General features: G+C 32.1%; 2 protein-coding genes across 2 annotated transcripts in view; one reads left to right on the top strand and one right to left on the bottom strand.

The window, feature by feature from the left end:
* The window catches only part of LOC149481872 (synaptic vesicle glycoprotein 2B-like), a 37762-nt gene extending 37297 nt beyond the window's left edge, over positions 1 to 465 (bottom strand). The window contains exon 1 of the mRNA XM_089705075.1: positions 255 to 465. Coding sequence (XP_089561201.1) covers positions 255 to 291 — 37 coding nt within the window. The 5' untranslated portion in view covers positions 292 to 465. The remainder of the gene's footprint in view (positions 1 to 254) is intronic.
* LOC149481869 (zwei Ig domain protein zig-8-like) overlaps positions 1 to 16123 on the top strand; it is a 281774-nt gene that overhangs the window by 138427 nt on the left and 127224 nt on the right. The window lies entirely within an intron of this gene.

Here is a 16123-nt window from a genome sequence, read left to right as displayed (position 1 = left end):
TTGAAAACGCGGGTGGAGCCGCGGGCGGAAAGCTAGTTCATTTATATATTTCAAAGCATAAGTCATAAGTGTGTTGTAGAAATGGCACAGGTGATCATCGTGAATAGTAACAAAATGGCTTATTTATCTTATAAAGTCACTATGTCAATGATATACCAAAAAAAGGCACTTTTTTACGTGTATGCAAATAAGCACTTTAATACTCTTGTAATAAGAACCAATATTAATTAATACAAATTAATAATTGTACTCACCACTCTCGGCTAAGGATGGCAAATCAACTTCACTCATGTTTTCTTCAAATTTTCAATAATTTGTAATAAAAATTAAAACAATTATTTCCCATATTTCTCTCGCTAATTACTTCGTGCAATACACCGCTGGACTGTTAATTACGATTTTATATAAACTAATTATTATCTTGGCTTGTAGCCTTGATAGCGTCGACCGATATAAGTTGACCCGCAAAATCGACACTTTCTTTCGAGACGTCGTTCAATGTAATGTTTGGATGGGTCTTGTTATTCTGGTCGTTCCAGCTTTTGAAACAAAACATTGATATTTATTTAGCGCAAATATTATAGCGAATACTGATGTTTGATTTCAAAGGTGTAAAGAGATACGTGACGTAAAAGTAATTATGAAATTGTCTCTATATTTAATTATCACCATCAGCCCATATTTGTTCCTACTCTAAGTACACAGCCGTCCTAAAAGGTTACCGGTTTTAATCCACCAAGATGCAAGTCATTCAATTTAATATAAGTAAATATTATATACCTAGGTACGTATTAACCCTTAATTTGGCACGGATAAAAATATTCAAAATATATGAATTTGACAATTTTGTGGTTTCAGGAGTATGTCATAAAGTTCTCGAAAAATGAAAAAAAAAATCTACCATTGCCCACTGCTGGGAAAACTGGTGTCCGTCACAGCGGACACTGCCAAATTACGGAAAATAAAAACCACAGTTAATTTTATTTTTTTTACTAAAGAAAAAAACAGAAATGAACATTTTAGAACTATTTGATACCGAAGTACAGTTTATTTTATATGGAAATTTAAAAAAAAAAAACAATTCATGTTTATTTTGTATGAAAATTAAAAAATAAGTCTAAATTCTTCTTCTGTTAGTTGAATTGACTTGCCGGTTTTTTGAACTGAATATAAGTTTGTCTGCTCTACGAAACTAGTAAAAATATCTTGAGAAAAAAAGGTGAAAGAAACTCAAAGGTGATCATCTTCTGGCATGTCTATGTTATCATCCTCCTCACCTTCTTCTATTGTCGCTTGGTGACGGAATTGAGTTACTTTCCAATAATTGTAAGTCAGCTGAAAGTTGTTTTTTTTTTGGTCTTTTGGCTTTGACTGTGGTTCGGGGTGCTAATCAAGAAGCTATTGTTGTTATAGGCGTTGCAGGCAATCTAGGAATAGCAGATAGAGATAGAACATTTTCAAAAAAAGACTCGCCAATTTACGCACGAAAGACTCTGGTCATCAGCAGGTCTATCAGAATCTTCGGAGTGTAATTCTTCATCGTCGGATGTATCTATCGTTACGTTAGCAAGGGAATATGGTGCAGGAGAAAACAAGGGGTGGAAGAATTAGTACTTGCATCATGCAATTCAGTTTCCGAATCGGATATTTCGCTAGCATCGGAAGGTGCATGTTCATTCGGCACTAAAGCAATAATTTTACTTGCGCGGTTAGGCTGTTGGCAAAGAAAAAAAATCCAAACTCAGAACCATAACCAAACAAGCAGAAGCACCCACATTTTGGCGGTGTCCGCCGCAGCGGACATAGTAATAAAGTGGTACTTTTCTATACAATTAGCAACGTCCGCTGTGACGGACAAAACATTTTGGTTACAAATAAACACCATAAAAATGTAATAAAGTGTGTATGTTTTTGTAAATAATGATTGAAATGTTTATTATCTAATAAATAAATATATAATTCAATTCATTTTTCCACAAAAAATAAGAAAAATAGGTATAAATACATTGAGCAAAACAGGTGGCTGCATTTTCGCAGACATTTTACGTCCCAACTGACATATGCAATGTTGTCACAATCATTACTTAATTTTTTACTATTTGTTTATAGTATAAATAAACATTTAATCGATTAGAAATCGATGAACATGAAATAAAAACTTGGCAGGATTTATTTTAAACAAGTGTCCGTCACACCGGACTATGCCAAATTAAGGGTTAATTGATTCATACTTAAACTAAAATGTGTATTAATAATTACTCAACAAATAACCGTGTTACTAAAACATAACTATACTTATTATATGCAAATAAAAAAGGATTCAAGGAAATTCGATTTAGTGATCCAAAATATAATTTAAACATATTATTCTAGAAATGTTTACCATGAATACGATACTTTACTCGCATACGATACTTTTGAAATCAAACAAAAACCAATATTTTATATGAATTAACGTCCTATTACTTATTAATTTGGTGCATTAATCAACTGCGTATATAAAGATATTGACTTAGCAGTTTCGTATTAATTTAATAGTCCTGTAAAGTCTTGAAGCTTAGCCGTTTCCCAAAGGATTGGAATTATAATTTAAGTTGATGCTGAGCGTCTGCATAAGGCTCTAACTAGATTCCCTGAGGCGTTATGTATCACGAATAGCCAGGCTTATAGTTAAGTTTCTCCTCTATATCAAATTTAGGAGCTAATGCCACCTGCAAACCAATTTAACTTTTGAGTGGGTTTGAATCGTATTTTATGTTATATGTTTTTCTTTTTACTTACTGGAACTTATATTTAAGCTGGCTGCCCCGGCAAACGTTGTTCTGCCTTCTATTATTTTGGGGTATGTAAAATAGATGTTAATGCACACAAAATTTCATGAGAATCGGTCAATCCGTTTCGGAAGATTATGGTTACTAACATTGTGACACAACAATTTTATATATATAGATTTGTATGTATCTTTCCTCCTCTCATTTGAGTTGGTTTAAAGGATTGAAAATTAGAAATGATTTCTTTTATTTCTCTGTAACTCCATAACTTTTTGGTATGTTACAATGGACAAACAAAATGGTACTTTGACAAACTTTAAACGATCACTTTGTACGTTTTTGTTTTCAATAGGTTTTCGAGCTTTTAAAGGGGATATAGATAATAGAATAAAGCAAGGATTTTAAAGTGTACAAAAATGTTTTTTTTTATTAGTAAATTTTGTATGAAAAACGTAAATTAAATTTCAGTTCGATTCCTCTTTTTTGGATATCGTATGAGGTATAAAAAATCCTTTGACTTATTCTGAATAGTGAGCAATCATTTTGTATTTTTCAAAATACCCAATCTCACTATAGTTGGAGACAAAAAATTTAAAAAATCGTGAAAAAATATAGCTGAAGCATGGAGAGTATAAATTTTGGATTAAAGTGAGATAAAAGCCTTTAAAATTCCTCTTTATTTTAGTGAATATTTTGTGAAATATGCATCAAAGAGATCATAAATAGTATGTCATTCACATTCTAAGCTAATAAATACGAGGTGAAATATTCGGCTCAAATTTAACGGTAAAAAATATACAATAAAAATTTGTTTAAATGCTTTATAAAAGAGAACATTTAAAAACAGTAAATACGATCCTGCCTCGTAGTCGAAAAACTCTACAATAAAAATAACTTTAATTACTAACACACTATCGTACATTAATTGTAAAACATAATTAATGAACAAATAAATTTATTTCATATAATTTCATAGTTTTTGGGATTATAACTACATTGGTAGAATATAATAAACAGTGATAATTTTCTTTAAAATAATTAACGTCATAATAATGATATGAAATATGTACTAACAATATAACTAAAGTTTAAAAAACAACAATACTTTTCAATCCCTGTGACGAAGCGAAGGCTTTTCCACTTTTATTATTTTAAGCAACCAATAACTCTTTCTTAATTCAGGTTAACTAAATGTTTAAATAAAAATTTACGTGGAAGATTTAAAGTGAGCCTCCCCGAGGTTGGATGTTTGCCAAAGTCGAGTTCAAATGACAGTTTTTCGGGTCAAAATAAAATGTTGAGCAAACTTCTTATTTATCGCAAAAAATATCCGGATAGAGGCTTACTTTTTGTTCAATATTTATCAAGGCTTATAGCGCTTCGGTTTCTATGATTTTTCTGCGTATTGCTGTTCTGAAATGAGCGGGTCATTGAACTTTTCGCTTGCTGAATAAAATTTCATGGGGGCGTTTTACGTTGACATATTTTAATCACGCCTTGCAAAATTTCAATGGAACATTTGAATTTCAAATTTAATATTTCTAACTAGTGACTGCTATGTGTCTTTTTATATTAGTAGCGTATTCGGTTAATACTTTTCTTGGTTCTTTCTTTCTTTCTAATACTTTTTATCGTCTCTTATACTGAGATAAGCTTTAGATTGTATGCCAAGTGAAATTTAAAGACGCACGTGCCGATTTCCACCAGGATATTGAATGTAATTTTACTTAGAAATTAAAGAATTTTTAATGCATTAAGAGAGCGTTTTCTCCATTGTCTTTTAACCTATTCAACAGTGCTAGAAGGGTTAGGGTATCTTTTTTTTAATCAATGGCCTGTATTAAAAATGGCTCTATTCTCACAATCTCTATCTCTTCCATATTTCATAATACCTCATTATACCATATCGATAGCCTATTCTTGCAAAAGAACATAGAACTTGTCTATAAAAGATATAATATATTGAAGTAAAGATCGCTCCAATTCTCTCAGAATGGAGATGTAAGTCATAAAGTCTAGATTGCCTGCAGCTGTAGCACACGGGCAGTATTTAGGTAGCCTAGATAGATCTCTTGGAAACTTCTACAGAAACTTGTATGCGGAAAGTATTTTCATAGCCTTAAGAAGTAATTGACGGTCATTTGGAGTACAGGAAGATTATTTTCAAATTAACATGTTTCATCCTTAAACAATTTGAAAATTTAAACAAGACATTCGAAAATAATGGGTAAGGCTGCGTCGAATATGAGCACTTAAAAGGATTTCATATTAATTGGACACAAGAACATTTTTGCTTGCCTTCGGGAAATTCCTTTTTGTTACCGTACTTATAATGTTACTCAGATCAGTTCACACAGGAAAGTGAAAAAAATATAATATTAAAGTGATTACAAATCTTTAACTATATTTCATTTGGTCGAATAATAATAAATAAGTTATTTCATGCACCTACCTACATTTTTATACATTATACAATAGGTAGTTTAAGATAAATGAAATTTATCCACTAGATAGTCTAGTCCGGTGGTTCTGGGAACTCTCACATAATTTAATTTGAACTATTTAATTTTAATATCTATCTAATTGAATTTCAAAGAACCAGAGAGTTGCGCCCGCCTGACCGCTGACCGCCTCCTCGGTACAGTGGTTGACGCGTGAGCGTAGAACCGGGGTTCGATTCCCGGTGGAGACGAAAAAAAAAATGTCTCGGTCTGGCAGGACACAGAAGGCTGATCACCTACTTGTCCCTAAAGAAAAATCGATCAGTGAAACAGATGTATGAATAATGCATCTGCCCCCTACCCCACTACGGGGACACGGGACTTCAAAAAAAAAAAAAAGAGAGTTGCGAGTAAATTCATTTTAGCTGCGTTTTAGTTAACATTTAAAATAACTTATTTACATTGAACATTCAATACAAAATTATTCATAAAATTCTACATAAATTAAAACGTTTTGTAAAACATAAAAATGGTCTGACTCTAAGAAATTAAATGGTTTTCGTGAAATGGCAAGAATATTTAGCTTGCCTTGCATTAGAGCGTTAAAAAATGACTTAACAGATTTCCTCTCCGACTCATTTGCAAAAACCTAATTCTCTAAGGATTTATTTGAAGGACTTAAAACGGAAAGAAACTAATGTACAAGCTTAATGGAGTACGAAAAGACGATGTTTTAATTAGATGAGATGTAATTTTGTAAATAATTTAAGAACTGACTGGATTTTATGTTAATGTTTTAGAAATTATTTATAGAATTACATAGAACTACGAGCAATATTATCCAGGGGCCGTATTATGACCTCATATTCCCAGTCAGTTTACGCCGTAAATTGGACGGACGGATACGGACTGGCAAATTGATATACCTAAAACCATAATAATTATGGTTAATTATTAACCATGACTGGTTATTGCGATCATAATATGAATGTGCCAATCAGTTCAATTCACGGTGTAAACTGACTAGGAATAAGAGGTCATAATACGGCCCCAGGTTGTCAATCGGGATTAAGACAAATTCCCAAAAATAAACAATTAAAAATATGTCATATAGATATTAATCTGTGTTATAAATTTGAGTGTGACCGTGTTTAATAAATTCGTTTTGGTTCGCTTTTTTTCACATTACATTTTTCCCAAAGTATATTTTATCAAAACTTTTGGTAGGTATTTTCGCACTCGGCATTATCAAAATTAATAATTAATTATGTAAATATTAAGAATCACTAATGAAAGAAAGATTTATAAAAGAAAAAATATATTTTTACAGGAATTATTTGTATTAAAATAAATTATATTCTTTGGTTATTCTGTTTCCTCATGTTTTTCCTGTTTACATAAAACTTCCCTTTCATTATTTTCAGAACAAATTTATTTTCTTACATAAGGCATAATTTATAAAAATATTAATAGATTTTTTTTACACTTTTTCTATTTGTTATGTTATATTCCTAAAAAGGTTGTTAACTGCTTTCAGAATCGGTAGTAAGTGAAGTCCCATGTCCCCAAGTGGGGTAAGGGGCAGATGCATTATGCATACATCTGTTTCACTAGGAAGGGAAGGAAGAATAGGTTTTTTAATGCCGGACTTCGTTAATGGCTTGTAAATATTAAAAGAATATTCATAGTTACAAAGTTTTATACTAGCTGACCTCGTATCGTTCTTTACTGTGAAAATTTCATACATAAATTAACGGTAACTTTTTCCAGATTTTTCCAATTATCTAGGTAATATGCTACATTTTGTTCTAGCCTAGACTTGACTTGCGTAGCATTATTTTTTAATATAAGACGACAGACGTAATCGTTATATCTACGTGTTCAATATGAAACGAAATTCGCCATGTTATAACAATTATTTAATATAACAATTTGTATTACATTGTAATATGTAATTACAATATAATACAAATTTTGTAAAATCGTTGTCCAATTTAATATAACCGATGCAAAATTACAGCATTGGCGCGAATTCCACTTTAATGTAAGTAGCTGTTTTATTGGTGACATTTGGATTCCATCCAAACATGTATTAGACTAATTTTAATGTGAAAGCTACAAGAGTTTTAGTTAATGTAGCGAATTTCGTACTATTTTACACCTAGCTTAATATTTTGTTACACCTAATTGTCATTTATAATAATATGTACCTACTTGCTTAGTACAACAATCAACTTTTTTTGCACTCATGTTGATGCACATACATAAAATGCCCAGACAATTGGTCTCTCAATTTTAATCAAATAACATCTCCACACGCACACATGCATGTGTGCACTCACATACTGTAATCGCACGCGCACGTACACACTGTTCTATTATAAAGTATTAAACCGACTTTTTAACTACGAAATATCTAACCCATTATTTCTACCATAAGAATAATAAAACAGTTATAGTAAGAAAAGTAATAGAAAAACTTCAACTCCCTATCCACAGATTTAATAGAAATTTCTAACTACAATTTGCACACAAGCCAACACCGGTATTCCCGTAATTTGGCAGAGTTAGGCCAATTAGGAGTTATTTACTAATTAAGTTTCTTAGCTATTTCTCCAATTTATAGGCTTATTTACTTATAGGCTTAACCTTAATCTGTATCTCACGAACTAGATCTAATATACGATTAGAATTAGAAACATTAATGATTTTTTGAGTAAAAAAAATTCGATCACGAGGCGGGATTCGCACCCGCGTCTTTCGCCCTGCCGGGGCGACGCCTGGCCGTAATTTTATAGTTATTTACCATAGGTTATTTACCATACCATTTACCATACATACCATATTTATCATAGTGAAAATATATTTAACAACTAGGTAAATAAATACTCCATAACCAAAAGCAGGGAGGAAATTTTATTATTTTATATCCTAGTAGTAACAACTGAGCGAGCATAATATTATGTCAGTCAGTCATTAAGTCCCCTTTTTATACATTTCGATTAACGAGCCTTACGTGAATATGTAATTAAAATAGACTTTTTTGATGAACACCCATTTAATTAATAAACACGAAAGGCAAACTGCGTCATAGACATTAATAATTAATAATTTGTTAATGGAGATTCAGTATAGGGACCACCTGGGACATGAGCCATGTTTGACGAAAATTGCAATATTTAACGGTGGCTATGGTTTTTAACTTTTTGAGACAGTCTTTAAATGTATGACATTTGATAACAAGCGTTATGATACATGAAAAAGATGTGTGTTTTGTAAGGTTCTGGCAAGTCTCGATTGAAATAGAGGCGATAAGGATAGCAATTCCTAGTATCTAATCTGTGGCAATACATTATACGTATTTAATGGATACGCAACGAAACGAATTCTTAATACGAATTCTACATAAAATTGAACTAAGTACTTACCACATTTTCATAGCATATCCACAGATAGAATAACACAAACATTAAGTCCCAAACTATACGCAAATTACTCATAATCAGATATCACAACGTGAAAGTTTCTAACTTTAAATGAATTAATAAACAAAGCCGCACATTCTTCCGTACAACGTTAAATAGACTCGCTCAGCACATTATTAAAAACTTAACTGAATTTTCAATTGAGCCGCGTGTAGCTCGCTTCTTCAACTACCCTCATTTTTTTAGTATTTTTTTTATATAGGTATACCCTTTTAGATGTTTTTGTACCATTATACGACTATGAGTTTTTAATGAAAATATATAGATATCATAGAATTATTAGATAAGTTAACATTAGCTAGAATTTACTTCGACAAATATTTACGATGTATAAAATTTATACTTAATTTAAATTTCTAATTAACAATAACAACTATCGCATAAATTAATGACTGTAACCCAAAGTAAGCGAGATGTGTCTTGGAATCTTAAAATAATATTAGATCTATTTCTATTCGTCTATTCGCACGTGTTATTATAATTTGAAATATTATATTCTTAAAGTAAACACGATAGTTAACATTACAATCACTATAACATTTTATAGCACTGAACAAAACGTTATTTCTGTTAAGTCACCGTCGTAAATGTCCAACCCTTTTTATGATACGATCAGATGTTTACAGTGCAGAAAATAAATTTAACGTGCGAATATCCACAAAAATTGTACAGCATGGTCACACAGGCCGGTAGGATAAGGGTGATTTTCCACCAGAGATGCTACCTAGTTGTGATGCGTTTGATATCTACCAATCATATTGATGCATATAGCTTAGCACTGGTGGAAACGGATTCAGCTAAGATACCGTTTGTATAATATGAAAGGATGTGTGCTGTGTGCTATGGATGTTTGCTATGGATGTTTGCAATGGATGTGTGCTATGGATGCGTGCTATGATGTGTGCTGTCACGAGTGGTGTAGCTATGTGTTGTGCCTACTATATACATTGTATAGCTCAAGCTGCGCATCTTCATAGCATATTTTGCTCGCACCGCTACATAGCTTACTATTGGTGAAAACGATCACATAGTTTCATAGCATAGCTTTAACATTTTTGTAGCATAGCTATATAGCACAGCGCTGGTGGAAAAGCACCCTTACACTAAATTGCAGTACATGCTACAAAAACATGTGGTACATAAAATACCCGGACGTTTGCGGACATGGAACAGGCAATACGTATAATAGGGTTACAATTTTGGGGTTAAATGAGCCTGTATTTAACCCTTCGTTAATGTAAGTGTCAACATAGCTTTATGAACGCGTTTAAGGTGACGAGCGCTTTCATTGTTGGTTTTTAGTAACGGAGGGGATAACAGTAATTAATAAATAACAGTTTTGGAAATATGAATTCTTTAAGTAAGGCGTAATGTATATAAATTTATATTTTCTTGTTTGTGTTTATATTTCATTTTGATTCATATTTTCTCGTACATTCGTTGCAAAAATTAGGTATATTAAATACTCAAAATATCCATATTATATATTATGGATATTTATATATTTGATTATTTTTATATTCGATCAACAACCTTATTTTAGCTATTGCATACTAACAGTAAGTAAGAACGTAAGTAAGTTAAAGAATACATAATATAACATGCTGGTAGTCACTATATGTGATTTTTACGACCCATCATCATATAAGAACTAGATTCGAACGTAAAGATTACCTAATTTACATAAAAAAACAACCCTATCCAAATAAACTCGTACACTATTACGTATCATTAACTCGGATTGATATCTCAAACTCATCCCCTTGGAAAAAAAGGAAATTGCGACATAAACCCCCGACGTAAGGGTATGTTACCCTCGTAAAGTATTTCTATTAATATCATACCTAAATCTTGTTTAACAAAATGCTAAATCTTCAAATTGTCAGAACTAAACCAAATTTAAACGAAACCACATGGGAGGGACCAGCTTTCAATTAAAATAAGAATTATCAAAATCCGTTTACCCAGTCGAAAGTTCTGAGATGATAAACAAAAAAATACAATCGTATTGAGAATCTCTTTTTTAGAGTCGTTTGAAAATACATTTTGTTTATAATTAGTTGTACTAGATTATGGTGATTAGAATTATTAATAACTAGTGTGGATAAGATATTATATTCAGTTTTCACCGGTATTCCAAATTCGCTCGTACCCGTATCACTTTGCTTCGCTACAAAACTTTCATCCCTTCAGTGTAAACATGTTTTATTTACAGGACTTTTAACAGTAACTAGATTTTCGCTCTGAAAGAATACACGGGTTTTCTTTGTAAGGTTACACTTATGTACGTCAAATATATAAAATTCAAACAAAAAATACAAGAATCTATTTATCTATTTTTGAATCTCTTCACTTAACTCGACCTTTTTAACAATATAATATTATGTACCTACCTATAAATCAATAAGTATTTTAAACTGTCACCAAATTCGGATAATTTGTTCTTCGGTTTGATTGTATACGTTTTAAACAAACATATTATTTTCGTTTAAGTTTCATGTAACATTATCAACGCAAAATTAATAACATGCCCATATTAATTACGCTATCTCTTTGGTGGTCATGCTTAATAGCGAGGAATGGTGTTTAAACGATCTGTGGGTTAAGCAGCTTACAGCGCGGTCAGTACATTGATGGTACACCACTGATGTATATCAAATGTGTCGGTTCGACACGTAAATTATAAGACTTTGTCGTTACTAATTATTGGTGTTATTATAAGACTTTACTGCCACTAAATAAAAGATATTTTGTATTTTATTTGACCCAATGTTTCTAAATTGTACTTGATTTCTTTATTTGCTAAAAAGACGTTTTGGAGTGGCAAACAATCCTATTTATCATTAGTTAGGATTATTTGCTGGAATTATAAATACAAAAGTAACTCTATCTGTATGTCTGCTTCTTCTTCACTCTCGAATTACATGAAAAGCTTAATTTTCACAAAAAGCTCTAATCGCACGGAGAGCTTAATCTTCACAAAAAAGCTCTAATCGCACTGAGAGCTTAATTTTCACAAAAAAGGTTTAATTGCACGGAGAGCTTAATTGTCATTAAAAGCTCTAATCGCACGGAGAGCTTAATTTTTTACAAAAAGCTCTAATCGCACGGAGAGCTTAATTTTCACAAAAAGCTCTTATCGCAAGGAAAGCTTAATTTTCATAAAAAGCTCTAATCGCACGGAGAGCTTAATTTTCACAAAAAGCTCTAATCGCACGGAGAGCTTAATTTTCACAAAAAGCTCTAATCGCACGGAGAGCTTAATTTTCACAAAAAGCTCTAATCGCACGCAGAGCTTAATCTTCACGAAAAGCTCTAATCGCACGGAGAGCTTAATCTTCACAAAAAAGCTCTAATCGCACTGAGAGCTTAATTTTCACAAAAAGGTCTAATTGCACGGAGAGCTTAATTTTCATTAAAAGCTCTAATCGCACAAAGAGCCTGATTTTCACAAAAAGCTCTTATCGCAAGGAAAGCTTAATTTTCATAAAAAGCTCTAATCACACGGATAGCTTAATTTTCACAAAAAGCTCTAATCGCACGGAGAGCTTAATTTTCACAAAAAGCTCTAATCGCACGGAGAGCTTAATTTTCACAAAAAGCTCTAATCGCACGGAGAGCTTAATCTTCACGAAAAGCTCTAATCGCACGGAGAGCTTAATCTTCACAAAAAAGCTCTAATCGCACTGAGAGCTTAATTTTCACAAAAAAGGTTTAATTGCACGGAGAGCTTAATTGTCATTAAAAGCTCTAATCGCACGGAGAGCTTAATTTTTTACAAAAAGCTCTAATCGCACGGAGAGCTTAATTTTCACAAAAAGCTCTGATCGCACGGAGAGCTTAAATTTCACAAAAAGCTCTAATCGCACGGAGAGCTTAATTTTCACAAAAAGCTCTAATCGCACGGAGAGCTTAATCTTCACGAAAAGCTCTAATCGCTCGGAGAGCTTAATCATCACAAAAAAGCTCTAATCGCACGGAGAGCTTAATTTTCACAAAAAGGTTTAATTGCACGGAGAGCTTAATTGTCATTTAAAGCTCTAATCGCACGGAAAGCTTAATTTTCATAAAAAGCTCTAATCTCACGGAGAGCTTGATCTTCATAAAAAGCTCTAATCGCACGGAGAGCTTAATCTTCACAAAAAAGCTCTAATCGCACGGAGAGCTTAATTTTCACAAAAAGCTCTAATCGCACGGAGAGCTTAATTTTCACAAAAAACTCTAATCGCACGGAGAGCTTAATTTTCACAAAAAACTCTAATCGCACGCATTTTCACAAAAAGCTTATTTGACTTGGAAAGCTAAATTTAATAAAAAGCTAGAAACATCGATTACTCATTATAAATTTATATCGATTACTCTACTACGATTTTTATCTGAATGTAAAAGCATTATTTTAAGACGAGCCTGTACATATTATATTATTATATTATGCTTATTAAAATATGTAGTACATTAAAGTGCATCTAAATTATTATTGTATTATAATATTATCTATGTATAACACGAAAATAAGCTCGCTAACCTTCCCACACTTTTTAGCAGCTGCGTGCTTGAAACTTTTATCGTTTACACAAAATAATTGTCATTTTGGGTCATGTTGGAGCTTTGTTTCTTTGTAAGTCTTTGGTCTCAATAATAATTATAAATGTAAAAGAGAAATAGGTGAGAAATTTTAACGAGTAGTACGGGTAATGTTTGTTATCATGTTAATATTAATGAAAATTGATTTACTTACACAAGATATTATTAAAAAACCTAAAAGACAACTGCAAATTTTATTATTAATTACTTTTTGATGCCGATTTTTGTCACATAAAAAAGCAAGCCTTTTATGCTCTATATCAAATAAATAGACATACATGCACAATGCACATTGCATATACATTGCATACATACCCCATAACCCTCTTTCTGCCGCAGACGGGTAATAATATTGTATTCCAAACGCCAAACTACTCTGAAAAATGACAGACGCAACGATAATGTCGTTAAATCTTAAAATGTAACTCGCAATCACGTCTAGAACTTATCAAAAAGTTAATCCGAGGAGACAACATTTTTCATGTAAATATCCTCAGAGCTGACAAAGATGTGTGATTGATCACCCGCCATCATGGCTGACGGCTATGTCGCTAATGCGCTTTGAAAAATATATTATATCGTGATGTTCCAACGCATTTGTGTTTATATTATCTAATGTTTCTTCTTAGGTCGAATGGTGAAATGTGAAATAATGGATATCGACCATGGACATAAAATATATTCAACTGACTTCGAAAAGAAGGAGTTCTTCATTTAATCATTGATTCCATAGATTATTATTCTATTTAAAAGCTCTTCCGCGTGTTATGTAGATTAATAGTCTACGTCAGTTTTTGACTTAATAATGTTGGTTCACACTTGATAATTTTCCCGTATCAGATCTCCATCGATACTTGCAGGTGGAAAAGCAGCCTTACCAACGATCCCCAAGCTAACCATATTTGTTCCGAGCGCACTAGATTTCCAAATTAAAACAAATTCCTAACTTTAAACAAATAATATGATAAAACAAACAAATCATAAAAGAAAACACCTACAGAACACTTTAAATGGAAATGAATTGAAATTAAATCTTCTTAAATTAAATACAATTTTTTTTCATTCGAGCCAAAACAATATATTTTGTTTCAATAACACTCAAAGACATTAATTAATTTAAAATGAAGCTTTATCTCCGCCTAGCAGGTACCTCAAAAGTTCTATTGTATTCCAATTTATCATCTCTGATATTGTAAATTAAACTGAATTTATAAAGCCTTTGGAATATCGATTTGCCTGTATTGAATTGTAAAATATAGGGTTACAATATCTTGGTGGGTTGCTGATTCTGCGTAAAATACTAATTGTGTATTATGTAACCGCTGGGCCGGGCTTTGAGAAATATATGCCTATGTTATGTTTGGGTTATAGTGTTCATAGTGTTTTAGAACGATTGAAGTTATTCGAGTTCATCATCATCAGCCCATATTATTATACGTTCCCACTGCTGGGACACGGGCCTCCGACGAGGGTGCAGACTATGATCCATCACGTAACCCAAGTGCGGGTTAGCGGATGTCACATGTTGTCGAACTTTTGATTCTTTGACATGTCAGTTTCCTCACTATATTTCCCTGCACCGTTCGAGCAACTTGGTGATGTTATCCACATGCGCAAAATTAATTTATTTCCTGCCCACTCGTCTGGTCTAGAACCCCTGACTTAGTTTTTCGAATTAATTGGTTACAAAAAATCTTTACCCTTTGTAATATTAGTACCATAGACTAGCCCAAAGGCTCTGCACGTGTTAATTAATCCTACTAATATTATAAATGCGAAAGTTTGTGAGGATGTGTGTGTGTGTGTGTGTGTTTGTTACTCTTTCACGCAAATACTACTGAACCGATTACAATGAAATTTAGCTCACATATAGATGGTAACTTGGATTAACACATAGGATAGGTTTTATCCCAGAAATCCCACGGGAACGGGAACTATGCGTGTTTTTCTTTGAAAACGCGGGTGAAGCCGCGGGCGGAAAGCTAGTCTGATATAAAAAAAAAGTTAAATGTAGCCGTTGACACTGATGTACAAATTAAAATGTAGCTTTCCACTTATGAAAGTATTTTCAAAGTCTCTAAATGTAGAATTGACTATGTTGAAAAATTTAAGATTTATGTACAAAGTGGACCTTCCACTATTCATTGTTGATTAATGAATATAATTATCATTAATTAAATTTATTACGCTCTCTTATAAATAACATAATATTCTTTTGTAAAGTAAATTTTAGCCAATTTCACAACCTCATTACCTAGTCTAGTATTCTCAACATGAAGTTTAAATTGCGATAGTCTAGTCAATATTCCACTCGCTCGCTATAATTTGTTGTAAAACATAATTTAGAAAAGTAGGTACCTAGCCGAGAAGTTAAAGTTAATTATAGGATAGAACTTCCCGGGTTCAAAAGAGTCAAAGACACGTGCTACAAACTTTACGAACCCAAACTTAATATAGGTTTATGCGACGTTTGTTTGAGATAAATTATTTCTCGCCCGGGCTATATTGACTTTGACCCGAGTGCTAAAATTGTCAAATTATGTGACAGTTTCGTTTATTTCATTATTTTATGTTATTTACATCCAAAACCCGAACCAATTCTCAGAAATAAAATAAAATGTTTGTTTATGAAAATATGTGAAAAAATCTCTCAAAAATTTCAGTATCGTAACTATGTTGGTTATGAAAATATGTTTGGTCAATAAACTACAAAATAACATACATTGTTATTGGAATTTTAATAGAGTTTATAAGTGACTTATATACAAAAAAACATTATAAACCAATTGAAATACACGATGAAATAAAATTAAAGATGATTTTAAGAACATTATAAGTATAT

This window comes from Colias philodice, chromosome 16 (assembly GCF_061535455.1).
Source record: "Colias philodice isolate Cphi_HAF_F1 chromosome 16, ilColPhil1 Martin Lab GWU primary, whole genome shotgun sequence".
In the NCBI taxonomy this organism is placed as follows: domain Eukaryota; kingdom Metazoa; phylum Arthropoda; class Insecta; order Lepidoptera; family Pieridae; genus Colias; species Colias philodice.
This window is presented reverse-complemented; position numbering and strand designations above follow the sequence as displayed.